The 21,525-nt window shown below is 38.9% G+C and overlaps 1 protein-coding gene across 2 annotated transcripts in view; it reads left to right on the top strand.

Moving 5' to 3' along the window:
- Positions 1-21,195, top strand: part of unc13c (unc-13 homolog C (C. elegans)) — a 180,369-nt gene extending 159,174 nt beyond the window's left edge. For both annotated transcript variants that reach the window (XM_087852455.1, XM_087852496.1), the window contains 10 exons: positions 562-588; positions 3,627-3,715; positions 4,077-4,214; positions 5,090-5,213; positions 5,721-5,780; positions 7,693-7,773; positions 12,725-12,872; positions 15,640-15,732; positions 17,432-17,591; positions 19,512-21,195. In XM_087852455.1, coding sequence (XP_087708581.1) covers positions 562-588; positions 3,627-3,715; positions 4,077-4,214; positions 5,090-5,213; positions 5,721-5,780; positions 7,693-7,773; positions 12,725-12,872; positions 15,640-15,732; positions 17,432-17,591; positions 19,512-19,797 — 1,206 coding nt within the window. In that variant the 3' untranslated portion in view covers positions 19,798-21,195. The remainder of the gene's footprint in view (positions 1-561; positions 589-3,626; positions 3,716-4,076; positions 4,215-5,089; positions 5,214-5,720; positions 5,781-7,692; positions 7,774-12,724; positions 12,873-15,639; positions 15,733-17,431; positions 17,592-19,511) is intronic.
- The last annotated feature ends 330 nt before the right edge of the window (positions 21,196-21,525 follow it).

Below are 21,525 nucleotides of genomic sequence, written 5' to 3'. Positions count from 1 at the left end.
TTTAGTATCTTGTTAAAGTGTCTTCAGCACAGGTGGTGCCAGCTAATTTGAAAGTTTAAACCTCCCTTCTCGAATCAACAGTCTGCTGCTGTAAAATATATATGGTGTGATTATGTAAATGATCATTTCAGATGATATCCATATGAAGTGGAAGTGAACTGACCCCATTATAATCTTAACCTCAGTTCAGACAGCTAACAGATTTATCTGACATGTAGATCACCCCTCCGACTACCACGTCTGCTACTGTTCGTACCTTCTTTGTATTCCATCTATATTTCCCCACCTCTAATCTCCCCTGTGTACAATATGTGTTGACTCAACATTTTTCGTATTGACTTAAACCCCCAAAATCTCCGCGTTGTGCCTGAAACACAGGTGAATATTTTCCCTGTCAACCTGTCATTCAAACGTGAGAAGCAGCTGCCACTTGTTCCTATGACTTACCTGCATGTTTCTTTGTAGTTTCTAACACCTGTCTTGCCTTGCGTTTTGTCTTCTGTCGTTGTGTCTTCTGTTTTCCTCCCATTTCTTTTTTGTGCTCTCTCTCTCTGTCTCCAGGAGGAGGGGGTTGTGTCCTTCTGTAAGGTGTGTGTAGTAGGATTTGTCAGCACCCCTTTTCACCATTTACCAAATAATACCAAAAAAAAAAAAGCACACCCTCTTCCCCCGTTCCACCCCTCACGCTTTTACGCTTCTCACCCCACCCCACCCCCTCAGCCCCTCCAGCAGCATGTGCCACAGAGCATACGGAATCTGAATTACCCATCACCCCTCTGGACAGGCTGCTCAGGCTCACCATCCCCTGCTCTCTGGGGAAAGTGGCTCAAACCACCTGATCCCATCTTTATTTTCAGCGTGTTTTTTTTTGGGGGGGGGGGGTCTGTCTGCCACTTTTCTATCCGTGTCAAATTCAGAAGTGTGATATCTATTTTAGTTCACTGCTCCCCTTTTTACTCCGATGCAAAGAGCAGAGTCAGGGGCTCACTAAGTTGTTGGCTGTGGTTTTGATCTTCTCTTTCCATCCCCCAAGCTGCAGCCACAAAATGCTTTAGACAGGATTTTTCAGACTGTGTTTAATGAGCTTCTCAAACACTTACATCTCTCCAGCTGTGCCCTTAGCAGAGGTGCTGCTATGGCCTAAATATTTGCAGATCTACACTCGGATCTCTCCATTATTATCTGAAGAATAGTGACAGGAGAAGTCGTAACTTCCTTTCAAAAACTGTGAATAACTACTGGTAATCGATTATCAGGCATATCTTTTAAGCATGTCTCAAGTAATTTATCTGGCTAATTATAAAGCCAAAGTCTATTTCAGGTGAAAGTGTCCTATTAGTTTCCTCTCTCCTCTATTTATAACAGAGGAGTTCCGTATCAGAAATTAACTCCCAGAGAACCAGTGTAATTACCAAGAGCTGTTATCATAACAGAGATTAACAATAATCTCTTACAGTGCTCATCTATGGACTCATCATGGACTGATCTCCCCAGATTAGTATTAGTACTTATTTGGGGTATTTCGCTCAACTTAGAAATGGCATTTTATTAAGCCTTTATTTACATGGCATTGTTAGTCATCATGGACAAACTGTGCTCTGGACTAACAACCTGCCAGTGAGTAGATATTGCATTGTTGAAACAGGCAAGGGGAATCAGAGCTGGACTGCAGTTGATAGGCTGTCAGCCAGGGGAGAGTAGTACACTCAGGAAGACTCTGGATGCCACTCAGTGTCAAGTGAAACCAGTTGCCATGGAGAAACCAGGTGCTCCATGATTTCCAGACATTTTGTTTCCCTCCTCTAAAGATTAATTGACATCATTAAAAATGCACTGGCTTATGCACTGGCTTATGCACTGGCTTAAAAATGCACTTAGACTACGCGTGTAAGAAATCTTGTGGTGGAATTGGTGTACATTTTCCCTAAATTTCATCAGCAGTTTCTTCAAATGAAAATGCAGTAGTATCTATCAATTGTACCCATATTCATTTCTAGACATCGCATCCAGGAAAATGCACCACATCTTTAAATTGGCATTTCAATCTGCAAAAAATGCAACCGGTGACTTTTACCAAGTCACAGGTTTTAAATGAAGGCCTTGCTGTTAGGACTGCAGGTAGACATTCGATTGCAGGATCAGGAATAACATATTAGTCAGAGTAGACTTTTCTTTCCACTTGGGAGGTGACAGTTGCCTTGGTTTCTCTAACAGTGTTGGGATTTATTTATTTATTTTTGCCAGCATCCCTATCCAGACATATTGTTCAATTTCAGGGACTGCCAGGCTAGAAATTACAGCCCCGATCTGAAACATTTCCCAGGAGAAAGCAAAATAAAAAATACCTAGTTTTTTTTTTTTTTAACTTATTTATTTTGCTATCACATGAAAAGACGTTAATCACGTTACACATGGTGAAAAAAATTACACGTCAAATCTTTATGGGCACAGACTACTTTTTGTCAGCATGATCCATCAATTCCATTGAGGTGACAACAGCCTTAATGTTTGTGCATGTGAGCACACAGATGTAAAATCTATTTCGATCAATCCACAAATAGAGGTGTGTCTCCTCCACAGCCATAAAAGGTTTAGTTTACTCATCTGCTTCCCAGCTGAGCTATCTGCCACTAGAATGTGAGAGATGAGCGGCTCCATGGCTAAGCTTATCGGGTATAACGTGACGATCTGTCATGCATGTGGTGCCGTGCCGTGCCTTACCTCAAACATCCATCTCAGCACTAAGCCTGAACAACATCAAAAACACCAACATTTGTACAGAGCCTCACAAACACTGAGACAAGCAGATGCAGTCATACATTTAGTTACTGTCACGCAGCATAGCACGAGTGTCTGTCTATGTATTTTATGAAAATATGTCCAAAACATTACATAAATGCAAACGTGAACATGCGCATACATTCATCACATGCGCATGCATAAATATGGCCAACAAATGCATGCGTACAGTAAATGTTGTGGGGGAAAAAAGTGTTGATGTCTTTTGCATCGGCTGGCTTTGGAAGCTATTCATTGTAAGGTTGTCATCTGTCACCATAGAGATATATGGGATATAGATATCAATCAAAACACACCCACATTTCAATAAATAAACTTTTCACTCTCAAATAAATCTTGCACCTGTTTATTGCAACAAACATAAAAAGGTTTTTTCTCCCTAAAACTGAAAAACGTCAGTCAGACGTCTTGAGAATCAGAACATCTGTATGTATAAATGCCCAAATGCTTAAATCCCAGAGATGTAGCAGGCTCCCAGCATCTTCTCTCTTCTGTAACATGTGTAATAGTGCACAAAAATGACCACTCGCTCGCTGCTTCTTTGCTGACACCGTGTCTCATGACTCGGCAGTTATCGTTACAGTGCTCGGAGGTGAGCTGTCCATTGGTATTCAGAGCGCTGCTTGCCACAGATGGCAGGCAGAATGAGTAGGAGGCCACCAGCAAGGCCGGTTACCACTCCTCTGTGCCTGCCCCCATCCCCCCAGCACCCCCACCCTCGTAGAGGCATCCTCCAGAGATATCGAGTTCTAGTCAGTGTGTGTTTAGTGTATGGTGTGTAATTATGCCATAACTGGGTTTTTGTTTTTTTTGTTTTTTACTCACAGCTGGATGCAGAGGCCAGTGATCTGCTAAAGGAGCTGCAAAATAAACTCAACACAGTGCTGGATGAGCTCAGCGGAGTGTTTGGCTCCAGGTGAGCACTGGTGTTACTCAAAATGCGCGCATGGGGTATTTTTCAAGTGGTTAACGACTTCATTCATGTCTTGTTCTGTCAAAGAAATTGAACTATATGGCTGCTTAGTTATTGACAGACATTTGCTCACAATGTAATTGGCTCGCGCTCTTGCTGTGCACCATGCTTTGTGAGCACAGCAAGTTCCTTAACATTTCCAAATGAACAAATGTCACCCCAGCTCTTAACACCTTTTCAGTCATATAATAGGAACAGCGAGAGTGAGCTAGCACCAATTCAAAATGGTTAATTTTTACTGCTGCAGCATAAAAAAAAAAAAAGAAGAAAAAGATTCAAAGGATTTCTGCTTTCCATCACACAGTTTTAAGCCTGTGATTGAGGACTGTGTGAAGCAGATGAACCAGGAGCTGGTTCAGATGAAAGGTCCAGCCAAAGGAAGTAATGCTGCCATGGATGCAGAGACTGTCCTCCGGCCTCTTATGGACCTTCTGGACAAAAAGTGGGTATCTACTGAATACAAGGTAGAAGAATTGTGTAACACAAATTCGTCCTTTTGTTTACAATACTTGCACGTGCCAACCTCTCCAGCAAATGTCATTAATCCAAGTATAGAACTACAAAAGCAATCCAACCAGGGAGCTCTAGATCACACTTCCTTAAACACAGCATTTGCAAGTTGAGCAGAAAAATATAGCACGCACATTAACATACCGAAAGTTATTGTTTGGTGTTATTCGTTTGGCCAGTTCAGCACATTGTTAGAGGACATTGCATTTTTCTTTAGTATCATTTAAGTCCTTGGGCTGCCTTTTTCAGACAATGCTGTGTCCTAAGACTAAGATTAAGGGAAAAATAGACCCTGGATTGTAAAGAAATCCATTCTCCTCAATGCTGATCAATTGTTTGATCATTTCATTTCTGGTTGGGACCACTTTGATACTAGGAAAAATGGGTATAATACACAGGAGACACATTATGGGTCACTGCCTACTAATTTAACCTAAGGACTGCATTTATTTCTTGGAGGGTTTTTACGCTGTGTCCTGATATGGTTAGCTGAGCCCTGGGAATCATTCTCAATCTTTTGTCAAATCAACATTGAGGCCAGTGGGGTATTACAGGGAATCCTCTTAATGATATGGAAATACAAAATCCTTTCTCATGTCTCTTAGACCCTGTTTCCACAGTAGGGTGAGATTAAATCATAAAGCTGCTGCATTTATTCTTTGAATCCCAGTTGTTTTTTTCCTCTTTCCTTTATTTAATCATTATATTTATGACGACATTAGTAGGAGTCTTCAGCCATGTTTGTTTAGTTTTGAGGCAGGGCTGTAAGTGTTGACCTGACACATGACCTCCTTTCCTGTTTTGCAGTTTAATGTTATTTGCCAAGATTTGTGAGAAGACAGTGCTGAAACGAGTCCTCAAAGAGCTTTGGAAGATTGTGCTGAACACAATCGAGAGAACAATTGTTCTGCCTCCGTTGAGTGACCAGAGTGTGAGTATTGTGTGAGATTTCCCTTCTCTCTTACCTCTTTCAGCTCTTCACTTGGCCTCCACCTCCCTCCTCTTATGCACCTGTCTCTCTCTCTCTTCCTCCATCTGTTCAGCTCTCTCCTGCCCCCTCATAGCACACAAATCACTGTACAGAAGATGAAGCACGGCAACATGACATCTCTAAATCTTTATGCACATGGAACAATTTTTTTTCATACTCCTAATCCTTTTGTGAGAGCTTGGTTAATATTTTTCATCTTAGGAGTATCTCATTAAGCCCATTTTTTATTGTCACCCAAACCAGGCAAATCTTAAAGTCATCATGTCAAACAGTGTTTGAGATGTCTCCCAATGCCACTTTAGAAATCCAATTTCACCAACAATAAGTTATCCCTTCACTCTGTTTAGCTTCATCACCTGATAATCTTTTAACAATTTCTGCTGCATTTTTCAAAAATATATTTTCATACGATGGTTCATGATGGAACCGTATGTGCTTCTCCAACAGCAAGGAGCTCAGATGATCTTCAGTGCTGCCAAGGACTTGGGACAGCTATCCAAACTGAAGGTAATTTATGAATGAGCTTATAAATATCACACTACTGTTTGGTCTGAATCCTATATTGTCTAATTCCAAAAGGGACTTAAATTAAAGATGGATTGTTCTTATATTTGCAAAAAATGTTTGTGGTCATGGCTTATGTAATATATATTACACAAATCAAAAGAAATAATCTCACCACACAGCTGAACATGATCAACATTTTATACATGCAAGCGTCCAGAAATAGAAAAAGAACAAAACCTTGTAAGATAATTCTTCTTTGGCATCATAAAATACAGCTCAGAGCTACATAACTGGGCAGGTGTCTAATTGCTGATGTGACTGGAGGATGTCTAATCCCACGAGCTCCATTTAGTGAAGCATTTGGATAGATCAGTGGCTGTGCTGTGGTTTCACAAACAACTAGGGTGTGACAATACCTCTGAGAGGTATTTTAGCTCTGAGTCACACAGAAGTTGCAAATGTAATGTGTGTTTCCCTGCTGAATTTTAAGCGAATTCATGTTTGTGTTGTGTGTGGGATTCCGTCAGATGTCCTTTGAGGCAACATCTGGGTACTGATCATCTGTACACAGATGGGCGTTTTTCTGTCTTTCTCCCAAAGTATTAAAGTGCTTCATCATCCTCTTGTTATTCGTGATTATGACTGATAATCTCCAGCTCTTTTACTTTTGTCATAAAATGTAGGCTTCATTTTCTGATGTCATTTTTTTATTCTTAGCTCTGTTCTCTCCTGTTAATATATTAAAGCATGTGTCTAACTCTTCCTACACAATCTAACATCCGAAGTAAATCCCTGACTAATTGCTATTGCAGTGATATGACTTTTGATCTATGTAATGTTTTCAGATTCGCTGGAACAGTTGAAGAACACTTTGGCTGATTGACAGTTTGCTTGAAAAATGTAATGCAGTGTGCAGGACCACTTTGATGTCTATGTCCTATGACCTCTGTAAATCCCGTGCTCAGCTCTACACAGCACTTATCTTTTTCAGCAAATATTTGACAACAAACAGCTTGTAGTGTGTTCCCAGCTTACTACATGGATCTTGCAGGAAGATAGCCATTTCTATTTGAAATACTCAATTGCGAGAGTGAATAAATACATTGTTACAGTAATATAATATAATAATAAATGGCAAAAAAGTCTATCTAAACATACACAGTTTCTCCATCAGAACATATCTTCCTACATGCAACCTCCAGTGTTTTTGGGGCACACCATGGCTTTGCTTTCTCTGGATGGAGACAGTGCTGGAACAGACACAATGCAAATGGGGGTGACCCAGTGCAATTTTGGCATCAAAACCAAAGAACATCTTAGCACTGATGCAGAATAAACTATTTCCTCTCACAGTAGCTCTGTTTAAAGACGTTTGGTTGATTAAATCTGTACCATATGATGATTGCAGCTGAATACACACATCTTTCATCTCAAGATTGGGATGTGCATTTTCAAAGTAAACCACCATCGGCATGCACCTGACAGTGTGATTATGTGGATTAAATAGTTAAATCTCATCCAATATGAAGCTTTTGCAGAAATTCAGAGTTTTGTGTGCTTCTGTACACACGAGCTGTACACACCTGTGAAATAAGGCAGTGCCAAACGTTATTTACAGCAATCAATTTACGGGTCAGGAAAGCTCCAATTAGAATTGACAAAAACATTTTTCATGATTAAAATAGATTTTTTTGTGTGTTGGTGTGAGACAGCGAGGTTTAAATTTATCACACACAGTTTAATTGACTTGCACTGGTTCTGGTTTGTAAGCAGTAAATGCTATATATCACGAGCACTATGGCTCACTTAAGGTCATAACCATTTTGCTGGAGATACGTCTTAAAATTCAAAGTTAACAAATGTGACTTGTGATGGTATTTGCTTACTGCAGTGTTTTACTCTCTCTCTCTAGGAGCATGTCATCCGAGAAGAAGCCAGAAGTCTGACACCACGCCAGTGCGCAGCCATGGACCTTGTGCTTCCCACCATCAAGGTGAGGTTTTTTTTGTTTGTTTATTATACAGTTGGCAGTACTGGCTAAACTTGACCTTTAAAATGAAAAGCAGGTGTGCATAGCATAACAGATATATGCAAATGCATATTCTAGGAGTGTGAAATTCTGTTACTCGTGACATGCTTTGGACATTTTAGTCTTAAGAGCTATAGTCTCTACTTGCACCTATGTTTACACTGTAAATGGATTTACTAAAGATTACCGATTATGTTTTATTTTTTCCACATCATATATAATGATATTAAATATGGTCAAAATGTAAATGTAAATTACATGAATGAAAAAGTAATTCGAATTGCTGTAGGTGTATGAACTCAGACAGCTAGCCATGCAGTCTTTACAAACATAAAGGGCAGAAAAGAAAGGGTCATTCTACAGAGCTCACTGAACTCAAGTGTAGTACTGTAACAGGATACCACTGCAACAACAAGTAGGTTCGTGAAATTTATTCTCTCCTCGATATTTCACCATCAACTGAAAGTCGTGTTATTGTAAAGTGGAAGCATTTAGGAATCAGAGTAACTCAGCCACAAAGTAAAAGACCACATAAAGAGAGCGGGTTGCTAAGTGCTGAGGTTAGTACGTAAAAGTTTCCAGCACTCTGCTGACTCAATAACTGCAGCGTTCCAAATCTCTTCTAGCATTAGCATCAGTACAAAAGTTGTGCACCAGGTGATTCATGGCAGGGTTTTCTATGGCTGAGTTGCTACAGTGGTGTGAAAAAGTGTTTGCCCTCTTTCTGATTTCCTAGTGTTTTGCATATTTGTCATACTTGCATGTTTCAGATCATCAAACAATTTGTTTATATTAGACAAAGATAACCCACGTAAATACAGATTGCAGTTTTTAAATGATAATTTTATTGATTAAGGGAAAAAGGATATCCAAACCTATCTGGTTCTGTGTAAAAAATTAATTGGCTGTCTTGTTAAATCATGAATTAACTGTGATTAACCACTTTTTTTGGAAAGTTTGGTTCAGTTTTACTAAACACAGTCAGGCCTGATTATTGGCAGACCTGTTGAATTACGAAATTACTTAGAACCTGAGTGACAAAGTGAAGAAGACTGAGAGGTCTCAAAAAGCAACACATCATCTGTTAAAAGATTTTGAATTGTATTACCTTATTACCTTTATTCAACTGTGATAATTGCTAATGTTTAGCTTTATTTGAATTTCGCAGTAATGCCTGTACATAGCGTGTCAGCAATTCTTTAACTGGAACAAAGTGACCACATGAGGAAGTTGCTCAAGTTTAGACAACACCCACATGTATTGTTTCAAGTTATTACAAGATCGTTAATCAACTTGTTCCTCTTTGTCTTGCAAGGCTGCATCCTGTGCAGCCTCGTATGCAATCACCAGATAAGAAGTTGTTTTTTCCTTAACTTGTACTCCACCCATGAGTAAGACAGTATATAATAAAGTGTGAGCAGATGCCCGGCGCGCATGCCTGCACGACTCTGTAGTTGACGGATCGTGCTCAGGCATCGCCCATGTACATGAATTAACTCTGGGCCCGTGATTCTTTGCTTCCTGAGGTTTTCTCCTAACATCATCCTACAATCTAAAGCAGGGGTAGGCAACTCCTGCAGGTTTTAGATGTGTCCTTGATTCAACACAGCTGATTCAAATTGCTAAATGACCTCTTCAACATGTCTTGAAGTTCTCCAGAGGCCTGGTAATGAACTAATCATTTGATTCAGGTGTGTTGACCCAGGGTGAGATCCAAAACCTGCAGGGCACCGGCAACCGAGGCCTGGAGTTGCCTACCCCTCATCTAAACACAAGAGAAACAAAGTCACTGTCAAAGTCACATTCTGTGGGTTGACGAGACAAAATCTGAATTAACACAGCATTTCAAAAAAGGACCATAATACCAACAGTAAAATATGGTGGTGGTAGTGTAATAGGGTGGGACTTAATAAAATAATAAATAACATTAAAAAAATTATTTAGCAGTTTAAAAAAAACTGAAATTCTGGTCACGAGTTGTAGTATTTGCTCCAAAGCGATGCTCTTTGGTTCAACCAGGAGCTTGTTAGTATTTCTTGTTTGCTTGTTAATGTTAATATTGATGAAGTGAAACTACAAGAGTATGGTGCACAACTTAAAACTAAAAATAAATTGCATCTTAAAAATACCTCTGACACTTCCCAAGCCCATAGAAAAAGAAGAAAAAACAGCAGCATTTTACTTTTCTGCTATTTGACAGTTTTTGTAAAAGGATACAAAATGATACCAAGTCCAAGTTCTTCGGGCACAAGAGGAGAGTTATGGCAAGGTGCCACTATGGAAACACGACTCCATAAGGTGTAGAAAAAAAACTAATTGATTTTGCTGTCACCAAGGAAACTACCTGGAGGTTTAAATCAATCATGTCACCGAAATTCTTTCATCAGTATTCCAATGAGAGCAGTCGATTAACACAGAGTTGGTAGAAATTTAGAAATTCTGTTTAAATGGTTACCTGAATCATACAGTCTAAAAAACAGAACAACCCCAAAACCCATCAAAAATAGATACACTAAAATAAAAAAAAAATGTGCCATTCATCAGTAACTATAAATATATAGAACTCCAACGTCAGGCTATATAAGCTGATTTTTCACTGCAGGAATGTAAGGCAGACATATGCTGACAGGAGAGACACTCTAAAAACCTCTTTCAGGCTTTCTAAAATACAGTATTATACTGTATGTTTGTTCTCATCAACATTATGAAGAATTCTGAACTTTTTAATGGTGGCACTCAGCTAATCTTTGTCTTGCTTCACATAAGCAGGTGGTATTCCAATAATGCACTTATTGAAAACTACTTTTCAAAGGATTTCCTCCGGGCAGGTTACTACAGTTAGAATATGCAGAAACTTACAATGACTCACTAGTTACTACGGTGGAGAACAGTCTACACTTTATTAAAGCCAAACTTATGTAAAGACAAGAAAAACCCTGAAAATACACAATTTCTTCTTGGACTAAAAAGTTAAATCCTGTGCAACATATTTATTTATTTAAATGCTTTTTTATTTAAACATTTAAATATAATATTTCATCCAAGCTGAACTTCAAACCTGTAAAAATTAATGGGCAGGATAATGCACTGGCCTAAGCAGACCTTACCTGACAAAGTAGCACACTTAACAGAGCCCCAGTAATGTATTATTTATCCTTTCTTTGAACTCTGGCCTTGTCTGATTGTATGAGAAAGTTGTCTGAGAGTTCCTCGATAAAATGTATATTTGATATAGTTAATAAGATAATATGTAGGCATTTATTGAAGTGCATTTCAGAATAGATCCCAGTTTTTGAACAGCAAACATAGATATTAGGAAAAAAACTGATAATAAGATTTTTTATGGAGGCCATTTTATTTGTCTTGTTATCAGATGTTAGTATTACCAGAAAATAAACTGTTAGTAATCACTTACTTGCTCAGGTAAATGTGCTAAAGACTAATCAGCAGAAGACTACAGCCTCACATCATTAACTACCAAATGCAAACCCCTGCTAAGCCTCGAAGATAGAGAAAATAAATGAAGAAGAAAAACGAAATCTAATAAATGAGGCAAAATATAAGGAACTGGAGGAAAGTAATAGGTAACAAAAAGAAAGTACGGATATTGTAAAGGTGGCCGGTGATTTTACTGGAGGCAGGGCGATATCTTGAGCATGCAGGTTGGTTTGGGTCTTTTTTCCAGAGGGAATGCAGCACTGCAGCCCAGCAGTAACACTGCAGGCATTTTTCAGGATGAGGCGACACTCTTATAGATCAGTACAGCTTATTCTGTGAGTCTTAGTGCTGTGACGATGATTAGAATGAGGAGGTGATATTTTTTATTTGAATAAATTGTTTCAAATGTTCTGACCTAAAATGAGACAAATCTCCAAGGCATAAAATACAGACATTCTGAACATCTTCCTGTGTTACATGGTGGGAAATTGTGAATAGATACAACTCTTATTGCACCACTGTTCGTTTAAGCCAATTCAATTGTAGTTGGATGTGTGTTTTTTTTTAAATAACTATAGATGTTAATCTCAGGGAATTTTAGGTATATTTAGTGTTTCCTGGGCATTTTATGGATAGAATATGTGCCGTTTCTCTTTCTTTCTCTTAAAACTCCACTGATGACTCAACCTCTGCACGCCAGATTATGTATAATTCACAAGAAGCACATGTCGGTCAAACTTTATGACTAATAAATCATTGGTGAGGCAGACAACAGCGCCTCCCCATGTGTCGAGTCACTGCCAAGTACTGACCTGACACCAGTCTGAAAATATTTACCGGCACTTTCTCCATTGTGGTGTCAAGCTTTGTCTGATAAAGACAATGTGGTTCGGATGTCACTTTGCAGCTGTGTATACCTTATCTCTGTCTACTGCATTTTCTGTCCAGTGTATTTATTGACATGAGATAAGGGTGCACCAACTTTTTAACTTGGATCATGACAACAGAAACTCCGCAAACAACACAAGCGCCCTTAACAATAGCTCTTTTGTCTGTGTAATGATCATGTGTTGTAGAAGAAAGCTAGCTGAACAGATAAGCACAAAAAAACAGTCCATCGTTTCTTAATAAGATCTCTCCATGGTCTCCCATCTTCCATATGTAGGAGTGGTGACAGCATTTCAAAAGAATGCAAAGCTTTGTGTGTACTCAGCTATCATGCTTATCAGCGCAAATGTGCATTAACCACCCAAGCAGGGGTTTCAGATTTAAATGCACGGTAATTAGACAGAAAAGTGGCTATTACTGCTGTCTCTTGCCTGGTCTCCTGCTTGGAAAATGCATACTGTCCACATAATCTCAGGTTATTTCTCTGCCAACTGAAACTTGCTGATGTGTATGAACTCAACAGAGGATCCCTTCCTGGAAAACATTCTTGGAGTCATCTGGAAGTTAACTCCTCTTTCTTTTCATATAGCAATACTTCCATGCTGGAGGAAATGGCCTGAAGAAAACTTTCCTCGAAAAGAGCCCTGATATGAAGTCCCTCAAATATGCTCTCAGCCTTTACACTCAACCTACAGATGCCTTGATCAAGAAATATATATGCACCCAAACCTCTCAAGGTAAGCACCTAGCTATGGTCAGGCTCAATTGGGTTTCAGTTTGGGAGGGAATGGAGTTATTTCAGCATCCAAATGCTGGAAAACCTTTGTCTTAAGAGCTATACTATGTATTCTCTCTGCCTTGCTTGGACAGCTTCACTTTTACAGAAAGCATCTATAAAAACACAGTGAGAGTGCCAGCAAAGGCGTGAAAAAAGACAGATTGGTCATTCTATTGTGAAGCTATATTTTAGCACCTAGGCAGAAGTGAATAAACATATTTTTATGACGACTGATTACACTTGTAGCAAAACAGTTTATTCATAACATATTTGTTGCTGTAATTTACAGTTAATACCTGATTTGTCTGCAACATTTCGGAGTTGTAATACTTTATTTAACCTTAACATTATGGTGTTTCCCATCAGTATTTACCCCATATATATTGCTGTAAATGTGTTCTGAAGATGCCTCTTTTTTACTTTATTTCCTATCAGCTTAAATGCACAGTGAACATTGCTGTAATTGCATTTATCTCATCACTGTAGGAGCACTGTGCCTCTTTCACTGTAAATAACTTTAAAAACAAACAAACAGCAACAGTATCTTTGGACTTTTCATCCTGTATGCTTAAGGGCTTAATTGCTCTCATGCTCTTTTCCCTTCAATCTCTCATTAACAATGCATAAAAAAACACTGTCGGGATAAATACGATATACAGTATTTGCTATGTAAATCCATAAATTCTCTTTTGTGCAGTCGCCTCACACTTTCTTTCCGGCATCTCTGGCACACTTGTATATGTTGTTGACTCATCCGTCTTTATTTGGATTTTCTTCTCTGTAATAAGGCGGAAATACCTTCAGGTATCCAGAGATGCTCAAGAGGGAATTCAACCCGGCAGGGCGTTGAAGCTTTAAGCTCCCGGTTCCCTCAGTGTGCTCAGCCTTGTAGAACACTGCATAGCAGGCAGCAGGAAATTGAAAGCCTGTAGGAAAAAGCTCGGCAGCCAGCAGGCCAACCAGCATTGCCGTTTTCCCTGAGTGGCAGATGGGCATAGATGCACAGTGTTTGGCTGTGTGCTATTTTCAGATTGCTCGATGTGTTTCTCTTCTTCCACCCGCGCTACATCTCTCATCCCATTCCAGCTCCACCTGCAATTTCACACCGTGTTTTTGCTTTTTATCTGAGGTGGCCTAATGTTCTGTCTTTAAGTGGAAGTAGTGAGCTGGTTGGGGTAAAAAAATTAAAGAATGTGGAGATGATGCTTGATGTAGCACAGTGGACACAGTTTCATTAATCACCAACCCCTGTGCTCTGAGAACGACATATTTAGACCACGGCATGTACCAGTTTAATCCTGCCAAGCCTGTTCTCGGAAGCATACATGTGTCTCTTTGTTGAGTGGGGGCTGAGGTTGTCTAGCTTACAGTAATCTCGCATGAATATTTTGCAGTTTTTTGGTTATGTAGTATTCGTGTGTTGAAACGTCACTCGGTGTAGGCTAAGCAGTGGAAAACAGTGGAAAAAAATCTGGGAATTTAAGAGCAAGTCTTCGTCAATTAATGCAGACAACTCACCTTTCTTATCTGCATTTTCCTCACTTAATCTGATCCTAAGGCCTGCTCGCTGCCACCTTGGTTTTTATCTATCCCTGCTTTCATTTATCTTCAACATGTACCATTTGTCTTCTTCACACTTTGAGCTTCCACGTCTCTCAGAATTCCTTTTCTAGTATCTGTTGAGTACACCGGTATATTTTTTTTTCATAAATGCACAACATATCATAATGTCTAATGGTTTTTACACTGATAGCTAAAGTGACCATGCAGTGGCATTGCTGTGTGTTCTCACAAATTCAGGACTTCATTGTGCTGCAGTTTCTTAGTTCTCCATCGGCTTCCTGGGGCTTCATTACAATAAATCTCAAGGCTTGTTTCCCCATTACCAGCCACAACGGGTGCTGCATGTTTGGCATGTATTGATTAGCTATTGGATCAACATGCCTCTACATTAAGTAGTGTTCAATGTCTACTTGCTCCCGGCTGGCTTAAACAAGAAGCAGCTGAAATGAGCAGGGCTCCCTACATCAGACAGTATGTAACATGTCAGCAATCCATTCTAATTGTTCATCTCTGACTGAGTGACACGTTAATGATGCTGCACAGCAACTGAGCAGAGTCCTCCTTTATATTCATGCATTCCCTTTGCCTCATCTATTTCCTTTCTGTTGCATAGCATTCATAGTGTGTTTCCATGGAGTTAAATTTTCACTTGAGCTAAGACGTTGTTGATTTCAGCATGTAGAACATTATTTATTTAGTGGATTCCTTCACAACATGTGCCTTTTTCACGGCCTTCAAACCAGACAGATTATTTCATTTTTCTATTTTTATTTACTTGTTGTTATTCTTGTTTAGCCTGGAGCTAAAGGAAACTCTGGCTTTGCTTGCTACTGGGCTGCCATGAGAGTGAAAACAAGTCTACTCTCTTACTGTTTTCCTTAGGTCTGTTTTTTCTCTTTTAGTTCTGACACGCTCATGTGTTTATACGCAGCTTTTTGGATCAATCTTTGGATTCACCAGGTGCACAGATAGTTGTCTTCACAGTTTTGTATCTGTCCTCGCATCCTCCCTCTTTCTCTCTTTTTTCGGTCTCCATCTCTTTTATTTCGGGTTGCTGATCTCTGTATTTCTCTCCCTGCTTCCTCACTGCTGCTCCTCCATTCTTTCTGATTTTCATTACGCCTCTTTCCAATTCTCCTGTTGCTGTTTTGGTGTGTGTCCAGGTCAGTCATCCAACGGATCAGTGGGGGAGGTGTCGATGCAAGTGAATCTCATCTCTCACCCTGGCACTGGAGAGCACAAAGTCAGCGTGAAGGGTGAGCTTTTTCCTATACTCAAACCTGCTTTTTGTTATTTCTAATCAAATCTCTTCACACCTGCAAATATTCACAAAAATCTACCTCATCTGTGCAACTGGGCTGCAGGGGCCATCAGCAGCACAGCCGCATGTTCTTGGAGCGCCTTCAAAATCAGAGAATAAGGAAATTACCTTTTGATATGTTGTTTCTTATTGTAATTAAATAGAAAATCAGGTGTTTTATGCATGACAGTGTCGGGATTGATGCAGTATTGTCATATTTGTAATAGCTGTTGTTGTAGATTCCACTAGGTACTATAGGTATTATTCAATCATTCTTCTAAGCTTTCAAATGACCGTGCATATTTGGAGTCAACCAGACTTTGCACGTGACCTTTTCCATTAACTTTTTAAGCAGTTCCATGCAATTTCACATGGGGCAATAGTTTTGGCCTTTATGTGTGTCTCCTGTTTAAGTGTTAGTAACATTCTTCTTCTATGTTGTGTTGTTTCATGGTTGCTGGCAAACAGCTTATAGATACATTATCACCACCTTCTGGTAGTAGTAGAGCATTACATACTAAAAGACATTGATAAAAACAAAGGAAATTTTATTACGTAATCAAACTTAAGCACAAGACAATTGCAAAAAATAACTTTTTTAAAACTAATTCAGTTGTTATTTGATCGTCCAAATTTAATCTTTAATAGTTTCATTCTTTCAAATCGTCTGCATTTGCCAGTATGATCTTTTTTTAAAAAAACAATGCACCTGAAAAGCCTTTTACCAAAACGGGGTCCTAAAACTGCATTGTTATCCCTGCAAGTTATACTTCTATTGTACTTCAAAATTACATCCTGCTAGAGCACAGTACAAAGTCACTGTAATTAGGGGATAGCTGAAAAAAAAAAGATTGATACTTGAATACTGTAATAACTATAAACTGGAAAATACATAGGTCTGCTACTACACAGGTAAGACAAGTCAAGTTCAGCTATGCATGTACAGCTGGCTCAAAGGTTGGCTGTTTATTAGTTCTTTGCTTTATCATTACAGAATTTCTCCAGAGATTTATTTCTTTTAATTCACTGTGAGCCTCCTTATTTCCTTACAGTGTCTCTAAACCTGCCTCCTCTCAAAAGCACCATAGGCATTAGAGAAACTAAAAACATGAGAGCAAAGCAACAATGTTTTCATAAACAGGAAAAGCCATCATTACATGAGTCACAGTTTAGCTTTTGATTAAATTTTTTCTGCATTTCCTGAATTTAAATTTGGCAGCTCACACAGAAAATCCAGCATGCTGCCACATCATTATGGTTTACTGACGCTGCATGTCAGTCAATGTCTCTGGTCTTCTTCACTGTGGATTTACTCGTTATTTGAATTTCAGTGCAGAAGAGTGAGTATGAAAAGAAATCTTTGCAGGCTGATTCATAGGCACTAACACGCAGAGATGTTTACCATTAATGCTGCAGATAGCTGGAAATGTTTCTGTTATCAGGCTCTGTTATGCTTGCTCCGACAGTATCTCAGTTTAACGTGACATTTTCTACATTTAGCTGTTTATCTGTGGGAACAAGATAAATACAGGTCCAAAAATAGAAACTGAGCTTGGAATACGCAATCTTTTTTGGCAGAATTAGTGGACTTTCCTTTCTTGTACCTGTGTCCATGTCGTAATGAATGAGATTATTATTTCCTCTGCGTTTCTCAGTGGTCGGAGTGAACAACCTCATCTGGCAAACCAACGCCATGTTCCGGCCATTTGTAGAAGTCAATGCTGTGGGTCCACATCTGGCTGACAAGAAACGCAAATTCAGCACCAAGACCAAGAATAACAATTGGTCACCAAAGTACAATGAAACATTCCAGTAGTAAGTATCTGTGTCCTCCTCGTCAGTTAAAGAAGTGAATAAAATTGTGAGCAATTTCATTCACTTCTTTATATTGTAATATTCTTTAATTTAGTGTCATTCTATTACTCTCATTAATAATAATATACTTCATATATTTGCTTCAAATCAGAAATCAGTGTGCTATCTGCAAACTACAAACACAAAGTGTAAATAAAATATGGATGCATCCTGGAACTGTAATGTCACCTATTGTTTTGTGGTCTACTCTTTCAAAAGATATTTTTGGCAGAGTTATGTTTGGACAACAGGTCTCAGTATTAAGTTATCAAACAGCAAATGTTAACTGGCCTAGATAACTAGGGTGCATCTATATACAATATAAAAGATAGCTGGAGCTTTGAGGTCTGTAAAGTGAAGCCAGTGCTGAAGCCCCTGAAACCTGCATTATTTTTAATGGCCAGCAGGGGATAACTCCTCTGTTTGCACAAAGATTCTTGTTATACAGAGGTGTAAGGGAACTTAGCCCTTGGCTCCCTTGCTCAGGGACCTCAGTCAACACTTTTGGGAAGACTTCATGTCCATGATTGCTAGTTTCCAATCATACTGAAAAGAACATGAACCCCTTTTGATAAATCATGGTCAAACTAAGATTCAGAAAAGATAATGGATGACTAATAACTTACAATTTACAACTTGAGCAGCAATGAGCAGCCAGTGTCCCTTAGTTTCTCTGTCAGATACACTATGTGTTAGTCATGTCCATCACAGTGGCTATATCTTTTATATATTATATTTCTGCATCACACAGTGACGAATGCTAATAATTTGTCCAAAATTTACATAATGAAAAATGTTATTTTTGTTGCACAGTCTATCAGTAAAATGAACTACACAGTGAGCCATATTATTTATCAGGTGTTTCCTTTTTAAACTGAACGCCAGAATGACAGTCCTATCCCAGTTCAGTCCACACCATCAGTCATCTATAATAATAAAAATGTCCCATGTAGGGGAAATAAGCTGAAGAGACACCAAAAAAAAACAAAAAAAAAAAACCAAGTTCAAGATTCTACGTGTTTATTTCTGTTTTAAAGTTGGGCACTTCAGGTCTCAGGTGGCTATTCAACAAACTGCAGTTTTTGGCACATTACCTTCATTTTTAACAACTGAGATTGCTGCACACTACAAAGAAAGCAGCAGCAATCTATATGCTTAATAGTACCTGTAACACCTTTCTAACCTTAGAATGTACATTATTAAGCAGCATTATTTTTGTAATAAAAGCAAATCAAGCAACTGTTTTAGCGTGACAATTTTAAGCATTGTATTTCTCAGAGTCAGGCCCACTCAGCCAAGTCATCTGGAGTGATCTTAGCGTTAGCAGCACACATCGTGATGAATGGAAGCACAGTGCAGTCTGCATATATATTCACCCCAAGCATTGTCATTTGAATTTCAAGAAGCCACAGTTTTCTGTGGATTATTAGAAAAAAGCCTAAAAAAAAAAAAGCTCAGAATAATTGCTCTTTTGAATAGATACATTAATTTCCCTCACAAAACATGATTGGGTTTCTCATGATTGCCACACATACAGTAAGGAGGCTTTTCACTGTGGAAATGTCACCATGCCAGACTTGTTTACTGGCAGGCTATATTCAGCTGTAAACAAAGCCAAATGTCAGCAGTTCGTTCACATTCTTGTACAGTTCCTGACAGGAACACTTATTAAGCTTATATGATAATAGGAAAAAAGTGCATTCAGGTTAGTTTCATGTACTTTTAAGTGACACTCAGACACCCTCTCACTGCCTGTGATGTAAATTTTCATTACCCATGATGGTTGTTTTAAAAGTAGGATTTAGGACTACTTTTTAATTCTGTTCATGTCTAATTTTTTTCTAAGTCACACCCCAACCTCATCCTTGTCATTTTTCTCAGTGTTCTGAGTAACGAACACGGTCCAGAGGTCTATGAGCTCCATGTCTCAGTGAAGGACTACTGCTTTGCCCGTGAGGACCGCATCATTGGCATGACCGTCATCCCTCTCAAAGAGCTGGCAGACAAGGGCAGCTGCGCCGCCTGCTACCCGCTGGTGAAGAGCATCTCCATGGACGAAACGGGTATCACCATCATGAGGATACTCTCTCAAAGGACCAACGACGAGGTGGCCAAAGAGTTTGTGCGTCTCAAGACAGACACGCGCTCGGCGGAGGAAGTGTCATAACGTGGAGCAAAAAAAAAACAAAAAAAACCCCACAGTATTAAATGAGTTGTGTTGTCTTAGGTAAACGATAGCGAGGGAAAGATGGAAGATGAGAAAGAGCAGTAGCAACAGTTGTTCTTTCGGGATAGAGGATCACTCAGAAGGAGAATAAGATTGTCCAAAGAGAAATGGAGGAGGCCCAAATGTGGCGAGGCAGCAAAGAGAGAGAGAGAGAGCGAGAGAGAGAAAGTTGTGTTTGTTTGTTTGTTTTTGTGCATGTGCGTAAAACATCTGTTGGAATGTTCATTTTAAAACTACAGTATGTACAAGTGTTTACTTACCGTATGCTTACTATTAAGTACTATATTCTACGAGTTATGTTAATGAGACATGATATCTTTTGTACAACATTAGTCTTTTTGAACAGAGATTTGTTCCAATAAAGTGCCAAACCAGTGGAAAAAAAAGAACAAAATCAACGTATATGAATTATGGTGAACTTAGTATGTTTGAAATTTGCTCGATTATTTTGTCCGGTGTAAGTCATTTTCTGACCATGTGGCGTTTCGATTGTTGCAAATTCGTTCATTTTGCACCCTCGTTTTTTGGCCTCACGTGCTTCCACACAGCACTGATGTGCATGTCCTCTTCTCGGTCATGTCTCTCCCATGATTCCACAGTGACCGCTGAGCAGGGTCCTGTCCCCTTGCCTTCAAACTGTTTGTATTTTAAGTCGACCTGAAAATAGACCATGTTTTTTTAAATGGCGATGACTGCTATCTAAACCTTCATAGGTGTTTGTAATTTTATAACCATGACAACAATGACGACAGCCTCCAGTGCTAACAGTCCTAGCAGAAAGGATGGAAATGTTTTCTTTTTCTTTGGCTTTTTGTTCTTGGTTTTTCTGCCATCGGCTTCCAACCTTTCTGAATGACCACTGTGAACATGAGCTTTGGAAGGCAAGCTTACATGACATTGCTGACAGTTTGATATTATTGTTTCATATTTTTCCGATAACTTTGTTCCTGATAAACTGCCAAAGTTATATAAAGTATTTGTACAAAAGCAATCCATTACATGTATGAAGATATATATGTACATGTGATCTTTACTTTTTCAATGCTTAATATTTGATTGTTGATAGGGTGGTACTAAGATTTTATTTTTTTTATTTCATGTGAAGCTGTTAACCGATACGAAAGTTGCACATGTTACTTTACACATTAGTTTTATCAGCTTCTGTCACTGGAATTATTTTTCTTCATAAAGGAAAGAGTCTAACATTTGGTAAATATGCAACATTCCTATGTATTGCACTGATGGCGAATTGTATGTCATGTAAATATATTTAGTGAGATATTGTACAAAAGTCTACTTTTCTTCTATGTGCATAAAGTATGTGCAAATGTGTTAAAACATCCGGGTCCTTTTGGAAATTGTCCAGTAAGCTTCCCTTTTATCCATCGTAACCACCATGGAAAGTACATTACCCCTTAAAGGGCTTCTGCATGCATTTTATTTCGCAGTCAAAAAAGGAACAAACTTAATGGAGCTGGCTCTGAGATATTGAGATATATCCGTAACACACGTTTTTATAAAACTCATAACATGATGCCTACAGTATCCACAATGCAACTCAACTGCCAACTAAATACATCCTTTCTAAAACAGCCAAGTGTGTGGCATAAAGATTCTTTTTGCATAAAAAAGTTTAGAAATCATAATTCGTTACATCAGAATATGTCA

Source organism: Neolamprologus brichardi, chromosome 1 (assembly GCF_056152115.1).
Source record: "Neolamprologus brichardi isolate AB-2024 chromosome 1, ASM5615211v1, whole genome shotgun sequence".
Lineage (NCBI taxonomy): Eukaryota > Metazoa > Chordata > Actinopteri > Cichliformes > Cichlidae > Neolamprologus > Neolamprologus brichardi.
This window is presented reverse-complemented; position numbering and strand designations above follow the sequence as displayed.